The sequence below is a fragment of the Aspergillus niger genome (genome assembly GCF_000002855.4).
Source record: "Aspergillus niger supercontig An01".
Taxonomy (NCBI): domain Eukaryota; kingdom Fungi; phylum Ascomycota; class Eurotiomycetes; order Eurotiales; family Aspergillaceae; genus Aspergillus; species Aspergillus niger.
Genome location: NT_166518.1, coordinates 427218 through 449879, shown reverse-complemented (window position 1 = coordinate 449879; position 22662 = coordinate 427218). Strand labels below are relative to the sequence as shown.

General features: G+C 52.1%; 8 protein-coding genes across 8 annotated transcripts; 3 read left to right on the top strand and 5 right to left on the bottom strand.

Annotated features, from left to right (window-relative positions):
• Positions 1–95: 95 nt before the first annotated feature.
• Positions 96–2942, bottom strand: An01g01870 (uncharacterized protein; the record flags this gene model as incomplete). Its single annotated transcript, XM_059746151.1, has 7 exons — positions 96–145; positions 177–1973; positions 2019–2072; positions 2122–2362; positions 2409–2607; positions 2651–2795; positions 2843–2942. The coding sequence occupies 7 exons, from the start codon at positions 2940–2942 to the stop codon at positions 96–98; spliced, it is 2586 nt and encodes an 861-aa protein (XP_059603089.1).
• A 1828-nt stretch (positions 2943–4770) lies between these two features.
• Positions 4771–5344, top strand: An01g01860 (uncharacterized protein; the record flags this gene model as incomplete). The annotated part of the gene is made up of 2 exons (XM_059746145.1): positions 4771–4980; positions 5129–5344. The coding sequence occupies 2 exons, from the start codon at positions 4771–4773 to the stop codon at positions 5342–5344; spliced, it is 426 nt and encodes a 141-aa protein (XP_059603088.1).
• A 985-nt stretch (positions 5345–6329) lies between these two features.
• On the bottom strand, positions 6330–8440 carry An01g01850 (uncharacterized protein; the record flags this gene model as incomplete). Its single annotated transcript, XM_059746135.1, has 2 exons — positions 6330–6452; positions 6569–8440. The coding sequence occupies 2 exons, from the start codon at positions 8438–8440 to the stop codon at positions 6330–6332; spliced, it is 1995 nt and encodes a 664-aa protein (XP_059603087.1).
• Positions 8441–9268: 828 nt separating this feature from the next.
• An01g01840 (uncharacterized protein) lies at positions 9269–10711 on the bottom strand (the record flags this gene model as incomplete). Its single annotated transcript, XM_001388586.1, has 1 exon — positions 9269–10711. The coding sequence occupies one exon, from the start codon at positions 10709–10711 to the stop codon at positions 9269–9271; it is 1443 nt and encodes a 480-aa protein (XP_001388623.1).
• Positions 10712–11032: 321 nt separating this feature from the next.
• On the bottom strand, positions 11033–13321 carry An01g01830 (uncharacterized protein; the record flags this gene model as incomplete). Its single annotated transcript, XM_001388585.3, has 1 exon — positions 11033–13321. One exon carries the CDS (start codon positions 13319–13321, stop codon positions 11033–11035), a length of 2289 nt encoding a protein of 762 aa, XP_001388622.1.
• Positions 13322–14896: 1575 nt separating this feature from the next.
• catR (catalase R catR-Aspergillus niger) lies at positions 14897–17316 on the top strand (the record flags this gene model as incomplete). Its single annotated transcript, XM_001388584.3, has 5 exons — positions 14897–15190; positions 15253–15478; positions 15541–15956; positions 16011–16175; positions 16225–17316. 5 exons carry the CDS (start codon positions 14897–14899, stop codon positions 17314–17316), a joined length of 2193 nt encoding a protein of 730 aa, XP_001388621.1.
• Positions 17317–17577: 261 nt separating this feature from the next.
• An01g01810 (uncharacterized protein) lies at positions 17578–19771 on the top strand (the record flags this gene model as incomplete). The annotated part of the gene is made up of 4 exons (XM_001388583.3): positions 17578–17683; positions 17750–18466; positions 18519–19622; positions 19662–19771. 4 exons carry the CDS (start codon positions 17578–17580, stop codon positions 19769–19771), a joined length of 2037 nt encoding a protein of 678 aa, XP_001388620.3.
• A 406-nt stretch (positions 19772–20177) lies between these two features.
• An01g01800 (hypothetical protein) lies at positions 20178–22235 on the bottom strand (the record flags this gene model as incomplete). Its single annotated transcript, XM_059746102.1, has 7 exons — positions 20178–20309; positions 20488–21049; positions 21100–21326; positions 21373–21417; positions 21467–21832; positions 21886–21957; positions 22011–22235. 7 exons carry the CDS (start codon positions 22233–22235, stop codon positions 20178–20180), a joined length of 1629 nt encoding a protein of 542 aa, XP_059603086.1.
• Positions 22236–22662: the final 427 nt, after the last annotated feature.

Sequence of the window (22662 nt, the reverse complement as noted above, 5' to 3'; positions counted from 1 at the left end):
AGAACTGCATACTGGGCTAGTATCGATAAATATTTGTTATCAAGTACTACAATTCAAACAGTCGAATTCAAATATACCCCCAACATCAACACAACTCAAACCGCCCTACTCTCACTCATCCCTCCAGACCTGCATATATCAGCCCCTGTCCGTCAATATACCAGGAATAAACTTACACTGCGAATAATACTCATTCTCATACGTGCACGTCCACCCACTCGGGCACTGCGTCGGTCCCGTAAACCCGCTCCCACCGCACTGCCCATATGCCGAGGCCGTCCCAGTAGCAGTGGATGACGTCGAAGTAGTCGAACTACTCGACTTTGTAGTCGTCGTCAAAGTGGTCGACTTAATACTGCTCGTAGTGATAGTTGTAGCTGTACTCGAAGAAACAGTTGTGCTCGAACCTACCTTGGATGTTGAAGCCGAAGTCGAACTCTTCACCGCTGTCGACGAAGCACTAGACGCAGTAGCAGTCGCACTCGGCAGAGTCCCACTCGGATCACCATAGAAGATTCCTCGCCCATTTGTCCCAACAAACACCCTGCCATAGTTCTGAAGATCCCCATTGACTACATTTGCCGAAGCAGACCCGAACCCGTGCTCGGCGTCGGAAATTATCTGCCAATTAACACCCTGATCTTCGGTTTTGAAGAGACCGGTAACACCATCGACGGTAAAGAATCCAAATAGGACCGGGTAGTCGCCGTCCGAAGAGGGCTTTCCGAATCCGAAACTCCACCCCTCTGTGCATCCGCTCCCAATATGGGTGAAGGATTTGCCGTAGTTGGTTGAGTGGAAGAGACCTGTGTCTGTACTGACCCAGACATCGCCTGCGAGAGAGGGGTGCGCGCGGATGGCGTTGGCGGTTGTGCTACTGCCGAGGGTGGTGGTGACAGTGAAGGTCGCGGCGGTGTCGGATGAAAGATAGAAGGAAGAGCCGGAGGCTCCGTAGAAGTAGGTGTTGTTAGCTTTGTCGGAGGCGATGACAGCTCCAGAGGGCAGAGAGGAGACTGCGCTAAGAGTAGCCGAGTTTGCGGAGCGATAGGCACCGTCGCTGTTCATGAGGAGGATGGTGTCTGCATCGGCTGAGAGGGCGACTTGGCCGGTCGCAGTAGAGGAAGAAGCAGCGTAGTCGGCGTACCAGGATTCGCCGAAACTGGAGGATAAAGCGAGAGTAGGGTCGGAATCGCTGGATCCAGAGCGGACGATGTTAGCGGGCTTGTTGCCGGCGTAGTCGATGCCGTTTGTTGAACTGTAAGTCGGGGTGTGGTAGTATTGTGATGGGGCGGTGGTCAGGGAAGTGTGGTAGAAGCCGCCATCGTCGCCGACCGCAGAGAGAAGGGCAGGCCCGCCTGGGGGAGTGATGAGACCCAGAACAGCCATTTCTTCGATGCCTACGGCAAGAGATTCGATAGTTACGTTGTGTTCGCTGTCCCAATTTTGGAGGTCATGGCCGCCGTAGATGGTCTCGCCAGTGCCGTAAAGCCAGTGGTCAGAGTCGAAGGGATCAATGGCGAGGGCTTCGACCATCCAGCCGACGCGGACGGGAAATTCGTCTGTAGATGTGTCGTCTTGTAGCCATGGGGCGTTGGAGATGTCATAAGAGTAGTAGTAGTTGATGCTGGGATAGCCGTTCCAAGCCCAGATGGGTGACCAGGTGGCCCCAGAATCCGTGCTGCGCCAGATCAGCTCATCAGGCCACCAGCAGTTGAGTGCTGCTACCATGACAGTTCCGGGCACTTGGAGATCGACTGCCAGTCCGCCATAGCCATAGTAGGTGTCTGTCATGGAGGTGGGACTGATGTCGGTCCAGACGCCGCTGGTGATGTTGTACTTGTGGACGGTGCCATTGGTGCCATCGTATGGACCGGCGCCGTTGGAGTAGGAAATGTAGAGTGTGTGCTCAGAAGGCGACAGGATGCCTTTATGGGGGAGGAAGCCGTACATGGGCTCTCCAGATACCCAAGTCCCTAAGTTGGTTAGATGGGTTTAATTGCGATCGTGGAGAAGCTTACAAGTTTCGCCAGCATCTTCGGAAACAAAGACGGATTCTCCAGTGTCCACCACACCTGTAATGGTCAGTGGGCTGTCCTGAAATATCTAAAATTTTTCACATACCGACAAAGATGCGCGGAGTCGGAGAGCCACTGGACCCTGAGGTCGAGTCGAAGGTGACCCAGGCAATTCCCACCGGATCAGACGTGTAGGTCGAGCTGGAATCTTGGAAATAAGTGCCGGTCCACTTGAAGGCAGTCACATTGGACCATGTCTCGCCGTAGTCCGTGCTTTTCCACAAGCCATTGCCACTCCGGGCACCAAAGTACAAGATGCTGTTGTCATTTGGATCCACAGCCAGACGCTGCAGTGGTCAATGTATGCTGACAAGAGAAAGACATGGGACTTACTTCGCCAACTCCCCGACCGGGCATATTCCCTCCAACCTTGAAGGGAAGCTTTGTCTCTTCCCAGGTATCGCCCTGGTCAGTCGACCGCAGGATGGAGCCGTCATTGGGATCCCAGTCGTTGGTGTACATGCCAACTGCAACATACACCCGATCGGTATCGACGGGGTCGGTCGCGATCGCATCAATGCCCCAGTCGTGCCTGGACAATGAGCCTAGGCATCTCGTAAGAGGAGCTTACGTACCAGTTGGAGTTATTGGCCCAGTCCATCAACGGGGTCCATGTATCGTCCGAGTTCAACCGATATGCACCGCCGATGTCGGTGCGAGCATACGCGACACCTTTAGCTGAAGGGTTGAAGACGATACCCGGCGTGAAGCCTCCGCCGCCTGATCAATTAGCTTGTCAATCCCTCACATTGCAAGATATGTCATACCCCCTGTGACTACATTCTTCCAGGTATATGCCTGCGATGCGGCAGCGTGGACCGAGTCCAGCAGGTAGCCCGCTACGAGGGCTGCGAATGTACGCCGCATGGTGACGAGTGAATGTTGACCGAGTTGGTGCCCTGACAACTTGTCAATCTATGTGGGAGAACATGGAGCTTAAATATCCAGCAGGCTCAAGCATTGAAGCTGCCCTTCAGGCACAATCCTACGGGTGACGAGGTGCGTTCATGTGTGACGTGCAGTTGGCCCTGCATTAGTTGACTTGAACGAAGATGCTATACCTCACCTGGAACGGACCAAGGCATTGTGTGGTCGGACGAATCTTGACCTGCTCCGCAATGAACAACATGATTCTGCAGAACCAGGGTCGAAGAAATATACCCGGGAAAAGGACCGAATAGCCGAATAGATTAATTCTAATGAGATGGGGTCAGATGTTGCTGCGTGACTGATTTATCACGGAGCAGCCTCCGAATTAGCCAGTCATCGCATATTGACAGAGGAGCTTAGACTTGAAGGCATATCCACTTCCTTTCGAGCATTCTTAAGAGGATCAGGATGCCATTCTCTTCATCGAAGCTGAATACTGCTTGAAATTCATAGGGCGGCAACGGATAGATACGCTGTTGTGATTGGCGGAACAACGAGCTGCAGATGGGGATGAATGCACGCCATTGTGATGGTACGCAGTTCCGGACAGGCACGGTCGGGAATTTCTCCTGACACCTGCAGGGCTAGCGCAGCCATCGTGCTCTTTATCCCGAAAGCACCGTTTTTCCAGCCGGAAATTTCACAATGGCTGCGGCAAGGTTTGCCCTGCCCAAAGGAGTACCTCTTGACGATGTCTCGGTGAAAGGGGGCTTGGCAGCTTTGACTCGTCTGGCCTACTGACTAGTCATACCGAGATCATAACCTGCAAGACCTGCCACAACAAGCCGAAAAACTGCACACTTTCAGATAGGAGTTTCACTTGACGCTTTTGCCGCCCGGTCGGACTGGAGTCGATCGAGGCTATTGTTCAAAGATTGGCCCTTTGACACCCTAATGAGGGGGTGGTGGGGAACTAATATAAGCCCTCCCAAAATTATGAACTTCCTTCCCTCTCATGACATGGACCTTATCGATGGGTTGAGCCATAGTATAGCTAGTTAACAATAGTAAAGTCCCGAAATGCCTGCTATTCAAGACGTCAAACTGGGATCATGCTAGTGGGGATATGGCCATGTCCTTTCGGCCGAAACTAAAGTGCGATCAACGTTCAAAGCAGGGCCGGTAAAGCCATTAAAGTTATCTACCGTGGACGTCGGGATTTGATCAACGGCCAGGAACCATATCTGACGAATAATATCAACGGACGGCTACCTATAAGAAGCAAGATAACGAGGGAATCCCGAAGTTGCCTGTTGATCCATCAAAAATCAGAATCGGCCCGTGCAATCAATCCGGGACTGGAGACCACAAGCCGGACTTGCAATGTTGATACATCTACTACCTTCATGCCATTATGATACCCACCTGCAGGCTAATCCAGTTGACAGGTGCCAGGACCACCAGCTCGAGTTCGTGCGGGCGTTTCATGCTGAAACGCCCCAGATCGACGGTCAATTTAGGGTTGCCGCCCCACAACGGGCTGTCCCATTTTTGGGCTTCCGGGCCTTATTGGTTCTCTCGAGTCGTTGGTGTCATGGTTATATTGAATTGGCAAGTTCGATCGTGTCATTTGCTGCTGGAATCCATTATAGGGAGTCTTGCTTTGCGGATCGCATATTTTTGCGCGTTGAGCTAATTTTGATTTCATAGAAGCTTAAATCATGGATGCGACGGGGGGTATGTAAAGGATGAGGTTCCTGGTTGTCGCAGAGTCCTACTGCAGGCTGCCATCCTGTCAGTTCTACTCCGTAACCATCCCTTCATCATGCCAGGGGGCCTGCATCCACCGCTGTCGGTCATGGAGTCATGGCCCGCGCGCAACACCATCAATCCGGAATCCCATGGTTCAGCGTCCATTGTGCTTCCTGCTATCTTCGGATCCATCGCCGTCACGGCAGTCATACTTCGCCTCTGGGCACGCTGCGTCATTCAGCGACAGGGAAAACTTGATGACTTCTTCATCGCATTAGCACTCGTAAGCCAACCCTCTCCTAACACAACCCAACACCTTCTAACCAACAATCCCCAGATCCCAGCCATCGGGCTCAACATCAGCTTCCCCCTCGGTACCTACACCACCTGTCCCACCAACCCAACCCCCAACTAACAAAATACTCTTAAAGGAGCCTACAACTACGGCGAAAACCACCACGTATGGGACAACACGCTCCCCCAACTCCTCCAGTCGCGCAAACTCGCCATCGCGCAAGAACTCTTCTACATCCTCGCCTCGTGCTTCACCAAGATCTCCGTGCTACTTTTCTACCGCCGCATGGGCCACCGCACCACCATCTCCCCTCGCTTCCTCAACATCATCTACCTCAGCATCGCCAGCGTAGCAGCCTACACGCTCGCCTTCTTCATAGTAATCTGGGTCGCCTGTCGTCCGTTCTCAGCTTACTGGATGGAAGTCGACCCCGAGTATACCGCCACGCACAAGTACAAATGTTACAATGAACCTGTGCATTTGATCACCGCGACGTTTATAAGTCTTCTGCAGGATATTCTGGCCACGACACTGCCGGCGGTGCTTTGCTGGGGCTTGCAGATGAGGTTGAGGCAGAAGGTGTTGTTGAATGGGGTGGTGTTTGGGTTGGGGTATTTGGCTGCTGTTGTGGCTGGGGTTAGGGTGTGGTTTTTGTATCGCATGTTTTATGTCAGTTACGATACTAGTTGGGAGGTTTGGTATTGTTGGGTGCTGGCGATGTTGGAAGTGGATGTTGCGGTGGGGTGTTCGTGTTTGCCGGGGGTTAATGTTTTTGTGAGGAGTGTGGGGTGTGGTGGAGGGAGGAAGGGGGGGAGTAGTGGCGGGAGTGGGGTGGGGTCGTGGAGTTGGAGTGTGGGGAGGAGTCGGAGTTGGAGTTGGAAGTGGATGAAGGAGGGGGGTGTTGGTGTTCATGTTAGTGCTGTTGGGAGGGGGGCGAGGAGAGGCGATACTGGTGATGGGGATGTGAGGGGGGTTAACGATGAGGGGGTCGTGAGAGGGTCTAATGATACAGAGAGGGATCTTTTGGATAGGCAGCCGGGTAGTGTGGTTGAGTTGAAGGTGTATAGACAGGTGTCGGAGGGTGAGGTGTAATCTTTGTACTATAGTGCTGGCACGCATTAGATGTGGTTAAATCTCAACGAGTTCGCTCATCGCCTATTCCTTCTTGCTTGGGCCCCACCATCTTAGGTTCATTATATTGTCCATGGCAGAGGTGTCACTCAAATTAGTAATGGTGGATAGATATCAATGAATACAAACTTCGCAGCCCTCTTACGAAAGTTAAATAGAATATTATTTGATCTATGGTATCCCTAACGTAGCTTAGTTTTCAATCTTCATGATAGGCCCCCTCTTCCCCAGCGAGAGAAAGGAGCATGTGTGAGGGGATACATTTGCACATAATGTATAGTAGAAGCAAGTTTCTGGTACCTTCCGAATTGATTTTCTTGAACAACCAGCTGCGAATTTTGTGCATGGTAGGAGCATCTTTGAATAGTAAATAGCTTGCCGAGACAATCGCTGCAAAATTTGCTTTGTTGGCCATGATGTGTGGTACTACAGACCCAATACAAACCTCGAGTACGAGATCAAATGGAAAAGTGAAACACAAAGGTGAGAGCATAAGCACTTGGGAAAGGCGAAAGCCTCTTTCACACAAGTAATCGAGCCACTTTCCATAGACATTCTCCACAAGTGGGTCCCTTCTCAAGACCCAGCGCAATATGCCTACCCAGGATCTCATTTTGCGCATCTCTAGGTACATCGCTTTCTTGTCCCGCGATTCCGGTATGATATCAATCATCCAGAGGCCACTCTGAGACAAGGTTTGCGTCGTAATTTTGACCGAGTATGGAACTGGCCCTAGATATTCTCTATCTTTCTGCCGGATCCAAGATCGTATGTCTCTCACTAGTGGAGAGCTGTCGTCTGGAGGGGGCAGAAGATACAGGTAAGGTATTAAGGCAGATGGGAGGGGTTGGCGGGCCCAGGAGGGATTGATCACCATGACAAGCAATATGAACGATAGGTTATTATTACCCAAGTCCTCAAACCGTACAAAGATATTAGCATCGAAGTCACTTACTCCAGGGCTCTTGGTGTATATGACCATTGAGTCGGCCTGCCTGAATGGCCTAGCTGGGAGTATTTCTGCTATCCGAAGATTGGGCGGAAGGCTCTTGATAGCAATGGAGTAGAGTGGACTGTCCAGAAAACGTGCAATAGCTGAATCGTTACTGGGAATAAAATAAAGCTGAGTCCATGACCACGTTAACCAGGCTGAATGACTGGCTACGTAATTCCCTCTCTTGGATCGGCAGAACGTATTGTCTCGTAGGCGCCGTATTGGCAGAGCTATGAGCTTGGTTGGGTCTTTCTTCATTTGACACTGAAGGAGAGAGAAGTAGCCATCTGCGAGCTGAAGAACTGGCAATTCTATACTCAGGCCCCTATTCGTCATCGAGAAAGAAGGAGTTGGTCTCTTGACGTCGCATGGAACTATGTCTCCACAACCTCTAAATGCCGCTGGAGATTCCGCGAGGATCCCGGACATGTCTGAAATATCCATATCCATCGCTCCAGTTGCTTCTGGAGGAGCAGAATACTCTTTGAAGAAGGACACTATTTTCGCAAGCGACGACTGAGCTGCAGACCATGGTCGTTTATGGCTCAAGTCATGGTCGGGTGTCCCAAAGCCCCACGCAAACAATGACTGATCGTCCGAATGTTTGATGATTTCTTCTTGTAGTCTCCGGAATGCTGCAGATCCCTCTCCATATAGAAGTGGCATGTTAACTTGGAGTATACCCAGCAAGGAATATGCCATATCCTCTGTTCGAGTCGTTTCACGTTCCGATGCCCAGCTCATTCGTTCAGCGATGCTTGTTGACATCAGGTTGGATTTGAGATCTTCATTATCTGGTCTCGCTTCTAAGAATAAGTGACTGATGCCCGTGATGTCACTTATAAACTCAGCGACAGTCTCCCGTGCGACTAAGAATGACCAATCCTGAGCCAAAAATACCAGCTCACATGGTGCGATTAGCTCCTGAAGAGTCCATCCGCGAGTGAACCATCGACTCTGAGAAAAGGCGGCTTTATCAAAATCTTGATCGGTGATTGGGGGAACATCTGCTAAGTGGGCATAGCAAATCCTAGATTGCGCATACCATGCCATCATCGAGTTGATAGCTTCAGAGAGCTCGGCACTGCTAGTTTTATCTATGCAGCAGGTGTCCACCCAAACATAACTCAGGCCATCTTGCAGAGCCCGTTCGCATGAATACTCAATTTTGGCATAACCCCTTTTCTCAGTGACAGTTGGAGCCTGCATGTCTTGAAAAGAGACTTCATCCTCTCCCCAGGTATGAGACAGTATAGCGTAGGCAGGGATGTCATGGCCCACGAATTCCTCTAATTTGAGGGTTTTGGCATTCAGGAGACGCATTACCGTTCTATTGTAGTTGATAGGCGTGTTTTGTCAAGCGCTCCAAAAGAGAGAAATATTGGGTGAATCTCAAGACACATGACTGCTCAACTTTCAGCTCAGCTGTCGAGCTGATATGTGGTGGGGCTGCACTTTTGTTCGCGGTGGGTCTGACGGGCATTCTTTTGCTATGATTTGACACGGAGCCGCTCGGGCTACCACAATGGCCAGCTGGCGCCCCATTGAACAGATCGCCGGAGCAATGAGATTGAAGCAGCACCTTGCGGACTCCGTTCAGTTCATAGGGGTGACTTTCGGGTTCCTGCACTTGTACGGGGGTGGTTTCTCATAAGTAGAGTCATGTGACTCGGTGGTCGGAACTGCCGTTTGCGGATAGCTCGCATGTAGTTGGAAGCTACAGTCCTGCTATAAGATACACAGGTTGATTAGTTCTGGTTCTCATTAAATTGACAAAACGGAATTAGCATACTAGTAGTGACCGGGTGTAGGAGCAGTCGCTTTGTTTGGGATGAAACATTGAATGAATCTGGAAATACATATCTTTGCGGAAATTGAGTAGTAGTATGTGGGTTTCGGAAGTTGCACACGATGTTTGTCTTTCATCATCTCAGCACTAATAGTATCACGATGCCGGTGATATAGTATTCAGACTGATTAGCGTATATAATTTGACGATATAAAGCGCATAATATCCCTCGGCCGTCTACCCACGCCGTCCCCAGATCAGGAGTGCTGCGCAACTGCATTTGCCGCCAAGTGACCCCATATGAGAGACTATCTTATGATATAACCTAATGCCCTCTTAACAACTAAACTAAGTATAACCAGTCACTGCAACGATCTCAACACCTCCGCCGCCACACGTTCCCCGGACCGAACAGCCCCATCCATATACCCAGTCCAGTAGAAGGACGCCTCCGTCCCAGCAAAGTAAATTCCATCCACCGACTCCCTAAGATGCGCTCCATAATCAGTGAGCACACTAGGAGGCGCATATGCGACCGGACCGCCGCGCGAATACTCCTCCCAGTCCCAACGCTGAACGATCACACGGTCGGGATGCGCAGCTTGTGGACCAAACATACCCACGAAGCTGTCAATGACTGCTGCTTCAATCTCCGTCTTGTTCATCTTGTCCACGCGTCTCATTTCGTCCCCGACAATGAACCCCATGATAGCCCCAAAGGATACATCAGCCGGGGTGTTGTCAAACGTGATGCGGATAATGCCTGTATCAGCCAGCGCTTGCGCATTCCACCCCTGTTCACGCCACCAAGGGGTGGGATAAATAGCGATTGCTTTGCCGATTGAGCCCATGCCCATGCGCTGAGTGAGTTGGTCTCGTGCTGGGGGGAGGGGCGGGTCGTACGAGATGCGTGCAGCCATGGGTGGGGACATTGCGACGATGACTCGCTTTGCGCTGATTTGGGTACCGTTTGTGTTGATCATGTACCGTCCGTTACAGTGCAGGACTCTCTGAACAGGACTGCGGAGGTTAATATTCTCTGCTCCAAGTCTGTCTGCTAATCTCAACGCTATCAGCTGCGTTCCGCCAACTATACGACTCTCTTGCGCTCCTCCCGCCACATCAATAAGCCGATCCAAAGTTCCGACCTCAGTCTCATTCCCACTCGCCGCGATATAAGCGAGCATATAAAGCAGCGACGGCTCATTAGCCTCAGTAGCCAAGATCCCAGTAACGAATGTATTGAGGAGAAACCTCGCATCAGACAATGTAAGCTGCGAGGCGAGAAAGGTCTCCAGAGTCATAGTGTCCCATATAGAGGCGTTGGGATGGTCCCAGGGTGTCTCCACATCGATTTCGGCGGCGAGGGCATTCAGTTGCTGCTGGAGTGTGAAAACCTCGATTAAAGCCTCAGTGGTCAAGGGAGGAAGGCTACCACTACCCAATTCGCATGGATAATTGGTAACCGTACCGTTTCTTAGTAAAGTGCAGTTTCCAGTGTTATAGGTCGGATAGGTAGTCAAACCGAGCTCAGCAGCAAGTGCTAGAACCCGGTCCTGCGTTGGACCCACAAACTCGGCCCCAACTTCCTCAACAATACCGCCTGGAAGTTCGACGTTCAGGACACGGCCTCCGACGCGATCGCGGGCTTCAAGTATAGCAAAAGACCTGCCGGCGGCGGCGAGGTCCTTGGCGGCGGAAAGGCCGGATAAGCCTGCGCCGATGATTGCGACGTCCACTTCGGAGACGGGGAAGGCTGCTGTGGTGAGGATAAGACAGAGTAGAGAAAGGAGTTGAAGAGCCATGGCTTTGGGATTCACGATCATCTATTCAGGGAAGTTCGAGTATTGTCTTTCAAGAACACAGACCCAGTAAGTCTCCCGAGAGGCTCGACTATATAACCCGAAGATGGCTTGTGACGTGCAAGATTGGAAACCCGCCGGGGACAACAAAGTCTCCTCGGGAAGGCGCACCTGTGCAACCTCCGGATGGGAGTAGTAGCTCTACAGGGTACTCACTTGAAATGATACTTGGACAACTGTGAGAACAATATATTAAATTCCATTCATTACACTATTTCATTACTCATCCTAGCTAAATCAATTTGAACCGAATGCAAGCACTATTCACAGCTTGGAGCGCGCAATGCCCGAGCCCTTCAGGTCAAACCGGTCCAGATTCATGACCTTATCCCAAGCGGAAACAAAGTCCTTGACAAACTTTTCCTGTCCATCCGAGCTTCCATAAACCTCTGCCAAAGCGCGCAGCTCAGCATGCGATCCGAAGACCAGATCTGCCCGTGTCGCCGTCCACTTCGGCTGACCCGTCTTACGATCCGTACCCTCATAGAGATCGCGACCACCATCCTTAGCCTTCCAGGCCGTGTTCATGTCAAGGACGTTGGTGAAGAAGTCATTGGTCAAGCGGCCAGGAGAGGAGGTCAAGACACCATGCTTCGAACCATCGTAGTTGGTGTTCAGAACGCGCAAGCCACCCACCAGGACGGTCATTTCGGGCGCAGTCAGCGTCAACAGGTGTGCCTTGTCGACGAGATAGTGTTCGGCGCGGACGCGTGACGAGGACTTTCCGTAGTTGCGGAATCCATCGGCCACAGGCTCAAGGTGGGAGAAAGATTCCACTTCCGTCTGTTCTTGGCTGGCGTCCATGCGGCCAGGAGTGAATGGAACGGTGATGGTCTGGCCGGCCTCTTGAGCGGCCTTTTCGACGGCTGCGCAACCGGCCAGGACGATGAGATCAGCGAGGGAGATCTTCTTTCCGGTGGAAGAAACCCGATCATTGAAATCCTTCTGGATCTTCTCGAGCGCAGACAGGGTCTCCTCCAGCCATGGTTGGTTGTTGACCTCCCACTGGCGCTGGGGTGCCAGGCGGATGCGGGCCCCGTTCGCACCACCGCGCTTGTCGGTACCGCGGAAGGTGGACGCGGAGGCCCAGGCGGTGGATACAAAATTAGACTTGTTCAAACCAGTGTCAAGGATAGTGCGCTTCAGAGCAGCGATGTCGTTGGCATCAACCAGAGTGTGGTTAACAGCGGGGATAGGGTCCTGCCAGATCAGGTCCTCGGTGGGTGCCTCAGGCCCGATGTACCGGGTTCGGGGACCCATGTCGCGGTGGAGGAGCTTGAACCAAGCGCGAGAGAAAGCATCGGCGAACTCGTCAGGGTGGTCCAGGAAGCGCCGGGCGATCTTCTCGTAGGCGGGGTCGTAACGGAGCGACAAATCGGTGGTCAACATCTTGGGGAGGTGCTTCTTGGAAGGGTCATAGGCATCGGGAATGATGGCCTCGGTGTTCTTGGCCTGCCACTGGTTGGCGCCCCCAGGACTCTTGGTGAGCTCCCAGTCGAAGCGGAACAAGTATTCGAGGAATGCATGGCTCCACTTGGTCGGAGTCTTGGTCCAGGTCACTTCGATACCGCTAGTGATGGTGTGTGGCCCTTTGCCGGACTGGTAGCGGTTGGACCATCCCAACCCTTGGTTTTCGAGACCAGCAGCAGCGGGTTCGACATCGACATTCTCGGATGAGGCAGCACCGTGTGTCTTGCCGAAACTGTGGCCACCAGCGATCAGAGCGACCGTCTCCTCGTCGTTCATACCCATGCGACCGAAGGTGGTGCGGATGTCGCGCGCGGCGGCAACCGGGTCTGGGTTGCCATCGGGACCCTCGGGGTTAACGTAAATCAAGCCCATGTGCGAAGCAGCCAGAGGCTTCTCCAGATCGCGGGTGTGAATGTTGCGATGGGGTGGTTCATCCCCAGAGAGTGCACCATGCTTGGTGACGCCTGGGAAACCGTCGGAGTAACGTACATCGTTACCCATCCAGGTCGACTCTCCACCCCAGTAGACCGACTCGTCCGCCTCCCATGTATCTGCACGGCCACCGGAGAATCCATATGTCTTGAAGCCCATCGACTCCAGGGCCACATTACCGGCCAGCAGCATCAGGTCCGCCCAGGAAATCTTTGCTCCGTACTTCTGCTTGATGGGCCAAAGCAAGCGACGAGCCTTGTCCAAGCTAGCATTATCAGGCCAGCTGTTAAGAGGAGCGAACCGTTGTTGACCCTGACCTCCACCACCGCGGCCATCGAAGACCCGGTAGGTACCGGCACTGTGCCAGGCCATGCGGATGAACAAGCCGCCATAGTGACCGAAATCAGCAGGCCACCAGTCCTGTGAGTCGGTCATCAAGGCATGGAGGTCTTTTTTTAGGGCATAGTAATCGAGGCTGTTGAAAGCGGCGGTGTAGTCGAAGTCCCGCTCGAAAGGGTTGGATGCCGGAGCATGCTGGCGAAGGATGCCCAAGTTCAACTGATCAGGCCACCAGTCGGTGTTACGGGTGCCTCCACCAGCAACGTTGGCGTTAGACCTGCTTTGGCTAAAAGGACACTTAGCCTCGGCCATGGTTGGATGTTGGATGTGGGATATGCGGAGATGTGATATCTATGGCAGATGTCTGATGGATGGATGATACTCAGACAAGGATGATGATAATGATGATGATGATGGTGCCACGATAGACTTTCCAGTGACTACTCCCTGCCGGTCCCTGGGATGCACCTTATATAGGCTTTTCCCCTCCCTCTGCACTTTCCCCTCATCACCCCCTCTCTGGCTGGCCCGAAATGGCCCGGTCACACGCCCTCGTAGCACCCGGACTGCGGCAGCTCAAAGTCGCCGGATTACTCACCCCGCAAGGATCTGCAAATCCGGGGAGGTGCTTGGTCATCGGCTGCTGAGTCAAGGGATTGTAGCTAGAACGATTGGAGAATTGAGGAAGTCTGGGTGGTGCCAGAGGTGCAGTGCTGCAAGTGACTAAGAGTGGCAAGTGCGGGGAGAGAGCCAGCCAGCATCGAGGAACTTCCTCTGCTCTGCAATTAAGCGAGCCAGATTGGTGCATTGGTGAAGGACCGTGCGACCCTCGCGCAGTCACGGTAGATGCCTCCAGGCTGGCCTTCTTACAAAGGAGGTTTAGTGAAGGAACACCCGTGGCGAGTTAGTTACTGCATAACTCATCACTAACCCTGGGGGAAAACGATGAATAATGTATGCTACTAATGAAGGCACCCCCCACCGCTCCAGACCCGATCACGTGAGCGGATGATGACCTGATCGGCTTTGTATCTTGTCATCTGGCATCGGCGATCCTCCCACCCTCGATGACGCACCAGGTTCAAGGCATGGGATGATGGCCGATTAATAACTGAAAGAGGTCCAGAGCTCAGAAACCTCAGAAACCTTCAGAAACCTCGTTCGCAACATGTAGATAAGAGTGTCTGGGTAGCTGGTCTGGCAGTGGAACCAACGGAACGATCCAGATTCTGGGGATTACCAAGCAGCCGCACCAATCGGGCCACCAGCCCTAACCTCTTGAAACCAAGTCAGTGGAGATGATGATGTCCATCGGCTTGGCTTCTTACCAAGCAGCGCGTGTCCAGAACCGCTTGCTGAAGTAACCCACGTCTAACCCACGGCCTTGGCATGCCTGCAAGCCACCCGCTCAGCACTCTACTATTCGGCTTTGCAGCAGGCACAGCGCTAATCCTCCCAAACTAGTATGACGCGAAGTCCTTGGTAACCTATAGAAATCCCATGTGCTAACTCAACGTGGGTGTACTTTCCGATTAGCCTCATGCACAAGGTACCTGTTCCTGTCACCGAGTGCCTGTTTGTCACTTGTTGTGGTGATCTTGAGCACATCGCGTTCCTCTCGTCTCATCACATCGAGTGATCAACATTGCATGACCCTAGTGGAGCCCCCTTCGTCTCCCAACAGGAGGGTCCGGATTACCAAGTCCCGACACCGTTTGGCTGTAATTCGACTCAAATTCTGGATTCGTAGCTTAACTAAGACGCGTGGTCTGTTAACGGGCCTCGCCATGGATGCCGATATAAGGACCCCAGGGGGACTCCCCCCCTGGTGACTTTCGTCGGAAGATCGCAGCACTCTGAATTCTCCTAGTCTTCGTTTACTCCGCCATGCGTCATTTCTGGCTTTTGCCAGCTGTTGCTGGTATCGCTGGGGCTCAATGCCCCTACCTGTCGGGTGAAATGAGTTTCACCCAGGAGCAGGACAATGCTGGCGATACCATTGAGGTCACGGAGCAGCCCATTGACAACACCCTGTATGTCAATGACACTGGTAGCTACATGACTACCGACTTTGGCACTCCGATCTCCGACCAGACCAGTCTCAAGGCCGGACCCCGTGGTCCTACCCTGTTGGAGGACTTTATCTTCCGTCAGAAGCTTCAGCGGTTCGACCATGAGCGTGTAAGTACAGGAACTGCTGCGGTGTGTAGTAACAATAAATTGACCAAGTGGTTTTCAATTAGGTCCCTGAGCGCGTCGTCCACGCCCGTGGTGCCGGTGCATATGGTACTTTCAAATCCTACGCCGACTGGTCGAACGTCACGGCTGCCGATTTCTTGAGTGCCAACGACAAGGAGACCCCTATGTTCTGTCGCTTCTCTACTGTGGTCGGTTTCCGTGGTAGTGTTGACACTGCGCGTGATGTTCACGGTCACGCTTGTCAGTTCTACACTGACGAGGGTAACTATGGTATGCTTGATATGGAAACCCAACAATAATCCAATACATGCTAACAGATATGTCTCTACTAGACATCGTCGGTATCAACTTCGCCCCCTTCTTCATCCAGGACGCCATCCAGTTCCCCGATCTTGTCCACGCCATCAAGCCCATGCCCAACAACGAGATCCCCCAGGCCGCTACTGCACACACTTCCGCTTGGGACTTCTTCAGCCAGCAGAGCACTGCCCTCCACAGTGCCTTGTGGCTGATGTCTGGTAACGGTATTCCTCGTTCTTTCCGCCACATGAACGGCTACGGAGTCCACAGCTTCCGCTTTGTCGCTGCCAACGGCACTTCCAAGGTGGTTCGCTACCGCTGGAAGTCCCAGCAGGGTGTCGCCAGTCTGGTGTGGGATGAAGCTCAGGCCGCTGCTGGTAAGAACAGTGATTACCACCGCCAGGATCTGTACAATGCGATCGCCAATGGCCACTACCCGAAATACGAGGTCAGCTAACCCCTTCATGTCGATCGATAGAGCCTTTTGCTGACAGTCCCCTAGCTCCAAGCCCAGATCATGGATGAGGCTGACATGCTTCGTTTCGGCTTCGACCTTCTGGATCCCACCAAGTTGGTCCCCGAGGAGGTTGTCCCTTACACTCCTCTCGGAATGATGGAGCTCAACGCCAACCCCACCAACTACTTTGCTGAAGTTGAGCAGGCTGGTGTATGTATCCCCAGTTCAAAAAATGCCAGACATAAACTAACCTCTGCAGTTCCAACCCGGTCACGTCGTTCCTGGCATTGACTTCACCGATGACCCCCTGCTGCAAGGTCGTCTCTTCTCCTACTTGGACACCCAGTTGACCCGTCACGGCGGTCCCAACTTCGAGCAAATCCCCGTCAACCGTCCTCGCAAGCCCGTTCACAACAACAACCGTGACGGCTTCGGCCAGCAGCAGATCCCCACCAACAACTGGGCCTACACCCCCAACAGCATGAGCAACGGTTACCCCATGCAAGCCAACCAGACCCAGGGCCACGGTTTCTTCACCGCGCCCTACCGCTACGCTTCCGGCCATCTTGTCCGCCAGACCAGCCCGACCTTCAATGACCACTGGTCCCAGCCCGCCATGTTCTGGAACTCTCTGATCCCCGCTGAGCAGCAGATGGTTGTTAACGCCATTGTCTTCCAGAACTCCAAGGTCAACAGCCCCCACGTTCGCAAGAACGTTGTCAACCAGCTGAACATGGTCAACAACAACCTCGCCGTCCGTGTCGCTCGTGGTCTTGGTCTCGATGAGCCCTCCCCCAACCCGACCTACTACACCTCCAACAAGACCTCCAACGTCGGTACCTTCGGCAAGCCCCTCCTCAGCATCGAGGGTCTGCAGGTCGGCTTCCTGGCCTCGAACTCCCACCCTGAATCCATCAAGCAGGGCCAGGCCATGGCCGCGCAGTTCTCTGCCGCTGGCGTCGACCTGAACATTGTCTCCGAGGCCTACGCCGATGGTGTCAACACCACCTATGCCCTGTCTGATGCCATCGACTTTGACGCCCTCATCATTGCCGATGGTGTCCAGAGCCTCTTTGCCTCCCCTGCTCTCGCTAACCAGATGAACTCTACCGCCACCTCTACTCTCTACCCCCCTGCCAGACCTTTCCAGATCCTGGTCGATTCTTTCAGGTACGGTAAGCCCGTGGCTGCTGTCGGCAGTGGCAGTGTTGCGCTCAAGAACGCTGGTATCGATTCCTCCCGCTCTGGTGTGTACACTGGCTCGAGCGAGACGACGGAGAAGATCGCCAAGGAGGTCTTGGAGGGACTCTACACTTTCCGCTTTGTGGACCGGTTTGCGCTGGATGAGTAAGGGTATCACGTTTGTACTTGTACTCACGTTCATCGTTTGTGATGATACATCGATTGATCGATAGATATTTTGTGAGATAGATAGAGTATACTAGAGTGTACATATCTCTACTGATGAGGCGTTGTGCTGCTGCAACACATATTTATGAATATATATTCTTTGTGAATGTTATCCTTCTATATAACCAGCAATCGTTAACTCTTCCAAACATATAAATACCTATCAACTAACCAACTTGGAATAACAACTGAAAACATCGACATGTTCGCCCAATTAAAGCTACTTGAACTTCTACATTATGCTGTGCTGGAGTCCCTCCTTCATAAATCCAGAATAAACAAAGAAGGATTCCGATCCTTGCTCGTTCGTCCGTCAGCACGTGATTAACTGCTTTTATTTAACCACAAAATTCCATAGCTCTAACCTGAACCAGTCAAGATCCCTCGATCATCTTTACTGTATGCCATGGCATCCGCAACACAGACTCAAGAGATCGAAATCGGCTCCCCTGTATCCACCACCCAGAACAACACCATTGGCCCCGATATCTCAACCAACTCCAGCACCCGCAAGCCACCACCAACCACAGTTAACAATGAACAAACAACTAACTCTGTCCCCACCGCCAATCAAACAACCAACACCATTAACAACAAAACAACCATAACATGCACAATGCTCTCCCTCTGCCTCTCCGTGCTTCTCTCCGCCCTAGACCTTACAATCATCACAACCGCCATCCCTTCCATAGTAGGTACCTTCAACTCCGCCACCGGCTACACCTGGATAGGCGGCGCCTACACCCTCGCCTACGCCGCTGTAACACCCATCTGGGGGACCGTCGCCGACATATGGGGCCGAAAACCCGTCATTTTGATTGCCATGGCTGTCTTCCTTGGGGGTAGTCTGTTATGCGCGCTAGCACCGTCTATGGACGTCCTGCTCGCTGGTCGGGTGTTTCAGGGTCTAGGTGGCTCCGGCATGGGGATTATGGTCAATATAATCATAAGTGATTTGTTTTCACTACGAGACAGAGGGCTCTACCTTGCCATCACTTCGTTAGTATGGGCTGTCGGAAGTGCTGTCGGTCCTGTGCTGGGAGGCGTCTTTGCGACAAAGCTCAGTTGGCGATGGTGTTTCTGGATCAACTGTAAGACCACATCCACCAGTCTACCCATAGCCTAATCTCTGATTAATCGCAGTACCCATCGGCGCTATTTCCTTCACCGTCCTCCTTCTCTACCTCCACGTCCCCAATCCCCGAACCCCCCTAACAACAGGCCTAAAAGCCATCGACTGGACTGGCATCCTCCTAATCGTCGGCTCCGCACTCATGATCCTCCTCGCCCTCGACCTAGGCGATGTAGTCTATCCCTGGTCCTCAGCGACCATAATCTGCCTGATAATATTCGGCATCCTATGCATGGGTCTCTTCGGAGTAAACGAATACAAACTTGCCCGCAACCCCGTCATCCCATTCTGGCTCTTCTCTTCACCTACAAAAGCAGCCCCTTATATCGTCTTCGCGTGTAACAACTACGTCTTTATTGGGCTGGCATATTACTTACCATTATATGCACAGTCCGTGCTAGGCGCAAGCGCACTAGCCTCAGGCCTCTACCTCCTCCCACTGATAGTCTCCTGCGCACTAGCTGCAGCTGCCGCAGGGGTATACATGCAACAGACAGGACGGTACATACCGGTCATGTACATCGCGCAGATACTCCTCATGATAGGCACTGGTCTCCTAATCGACCTCCGCTTCGAGACCTCACTTACCCGTCTTATCATCTTTCAAACACTCGCTGGAATCGGAGTAGGCATGAACATCGAAGCACCAATCCTCGCCGCCCAGGCAGCTACCACCGTCCGGGACACCGCCGCAGTCACAGCGACAATGGGATTCGTCCGCTCGCTTGCAACAGCTATAGCAGTAGTAGTTGGGGGCGTGGTATTTCAGAATGAGATGACATCTGCTAATGGTGCACTGACTGATAGACTTGATGGTGATGGTGCATTAGCGAAGGAGTTTAATGGGGACCTTGCGGCGTCAAATGTGGAGCGAATTGGTGCGCTCGAGGAGAGTGAACAGATCATTGTGAGGGAGACGTACTTTCAGGCTCTGCGAATGGTCTGGGTTATGTATGTTGCGTTTGCGGGGTTGGCGTCGGTGATTACGCTGTTTGTGAGGGCTCATGACTTGAGGAGGGAGAATGAGGGTGCCGTGTTGGGGGTGGAGAGGGGGCGGGGGGATAGTCGGTTAGAGGAGCCAGGGAGCGAAGTAACTGTGGAGGTGGAGATGGAAGGTATGCGTGGTAGGAGTCGGACTTGAAATGTGAACCTAGCAGAAGATCGTACATTTCGACTTGCTTTGGCACGGTTGTCCAGATCGGGAGCCACTTTGAAAGCCCTAAGCGGCAATAATATGGACCAGATTCCCTTCCTCATGAAGTAGTATTCTGCATTTCTTGGACACATAAAAACCGCTATGCTGACGATGTATACACAGAGCGTATTAGAGCCTTGACCTGCAGTGTGACATTGCACAGGCTGATTTGGGAGACGACTGCACAACACTCTAGTAGCGTCGAGGGGGATGATAGCTGCGGAGCAAACATTTCGAACAAATTAATATTTGAATCGTATCTACCCATCGCTTCGGAATCCGAGCACCAGAAAACCCGCCCAAGCCTAGATTTTACAAACCTGGGACTATATGCCAGATAGCAACAATCATCCCTCCCTCCCAGCAAACCGACAACACGACTCTCCACAAAGACATTTCTTGCTTAGCTGGCGCCAATAATTATCCGAATAGTCGACAGTGATTTCGCTTCCTGCTAAAATGCCCCGTGAGACTACTATAATGCGCTCCATGCCCCGCCAGTAGAACCGTTGGAACTGGCTGTTCGGCCGACAGGAGTGGTTGATAAATCGGGTGAAATTGCCCATCTGCCCCTGATATATTTGGTATGCTCGACCGCGCGAACCACCTAGCATCACATCTACTCCTTCTATGCCGTTTGTGATGAGGCCCGTGAATTCGCCTATTACTGTTCCGCGATCGAAGTTCTACTTCTGCGTCAGTAAACTGTCAGGGAAAGGCACGCACGGTGCTAGGGAAAAGCGAATGGAAATCACGAATCCTAGTGAAGGAAATGGTTAACTCACACAGCGCGCAATAACGCCATTATTCTTGCCAGTCGACGTGCGAAAGACCTGAACTGGCACCGGATGACGAACGCCACCGAATAACGCCGGGAAACACAGGCACTGGTTCTTCTGAATCTCGTCCGACTGTCTTTCCTTGCATACGAGACACAGATCGGGGTCTAGTTCTGGTACCCGACGTGGATCATGTGTTCCAAAATGAGTACGGTCTAGCACACACTCTTCAATGAACTGGTACTGCAATCCCTGAGGAAGGTCAAGATGCTCGTATGTCGAAGCTAGGGGGACAGCAGCACCCTCCGACATATTAACCCACTCATGCGGATGGCCATGATAGACACACGACGTATTCTGTCTAATGACCTGTAGGAGGTCCCTCCATCCCGGGTGAAGAGTATCAGCTGCTACCTCGAAGCTGGATTGGAGATGCCGTAGACGGGTAAATAGTCCCTCGCCGAATTCTGTGCGATATTTGCAGAATCGGTAGATGCCAGTACTGGCGAATATCAGGCAGGCCCAACCGCCTGTATCTTTGATTTCTTTGTAACCGCGCCAGATTGCCCTACATGTGTGTCAATAATGCGCTCTGTCAATGGGAGGCGGAAGCAGTACATTCGATTACGGAGATCCTTTTCCTTCCAGTTTAGAACCACGCAAGCCTCCTTAAGAACCATCATTCGCGCATCTGTTGTCGAAAGATGAGGCTTCTCTAGTCGAACGACGGCAACGCGTGCTTCGAAACATTCTATCCAGTATGCTTGGACGATCATTTCCAGAGCACGAGAGGACTGGCTTTGATTGTAGTATTTCAGGCATAATGTATTTATCTCACGGGATACCTACTGATGTCAGCCAAGTCCGAGTTAGTATCACCAGAAAACCTACCTCGAGACTAACACCAGTGCGGATATCCGTGTTTGATTGTATGATCTGTTTTTCTTAGTGTCTGAAACATAGTACTTTCCGTGAGATGCCATACCGAGGGAAGTCGGCTAAGTTTCACAGGTGAATGTAGTTGTCGCCATATTCCTGCTATAAGCTTGTCGGCTGAAGTCGGTTCCAGCACAGGTAATGAATACTCCTGCCGTGGGTTCTTCCGTTGCGGAAACCGGGTGTCACTGTGGACCTGTCGTACAGATGGCTTGGTTCCACTAGAATCGGCAGCGGCTTCCAAATCTAAGCTTTCGTATTCATGATCTCTTGACTCATCTGGCTGAATGGTTGTCGCCTTTGCTGGTCGAAGCGCGCTTACGGTCTTGCGCCGCTTGTGAGGATGGCTCTGAGCAGTGCTATTATCACGGCCGCCGTTCGAGTCGGTGCTGATGGTAGCATATTCTGTATTAATCTATACAATCCGTTACTTATCTCATTCTATTTTCAGCTTTCTAGTTAACCTACTGTAGAGTCAGGCGTTGAAACGGGTGTGGGTGGCAACGGCACTGCCTGCCCACTTCGAAGATCAATGTATCCCTAGACAAAGTTAGGCGAGAATCCTAAATCTAATATTAAATTGATATAAATACCAAGACTAAATCACTTGTCTGTTTAGACGTCGTCACGTCAGTGACTATTGATGCTTCAATTCGAAGGTGGAGCTGTGGGTAGCCATTTTCCTCACTTGCACTCTTCTGCCTGCTATCCTGGCTGTGCCAGACAGCATGTACGGCTGACTGAAGATGTGCTGGGAAAGATGGATTTTGAAGAATGCTGGACAATTGTGAGATCAGTGATGGTGCTATATAGTCCATTATATTTCAACAATAGCTTATTATTGAGGATATTGACAACGTACGACAATCAAATGGTCTTTACTCGGCTATCGGCTGATCTTGGGGATGCCAAGAAGGGCAGATTCTGCTCGGGCAGAATGCTGACTAATTTTATCGCCCATCACTCAGCCCAGTTGCCCAAGATTGTTCTTTGGTTCAGCAAGTTAGGCAGGTCCTTTAATGTTGATATATAGAATGGATAGGCTCAAGTGTAGGGTATCTTAGAGCTAGAGCTTGCTTTCTGCAGGGGTGCAAGCATTTTGTTGTGGAGATGCATCCATCATCCAGGGGGGCTGACCCCCCCCCAACATGAGAATTGCCAATTCTGCCCTACAGAATCGGCTAGGTCGGTTGGGAAATGTGTAGAAGCGAAAGGGATTTTATGTCTGGTCCAAGCCCCAATCAA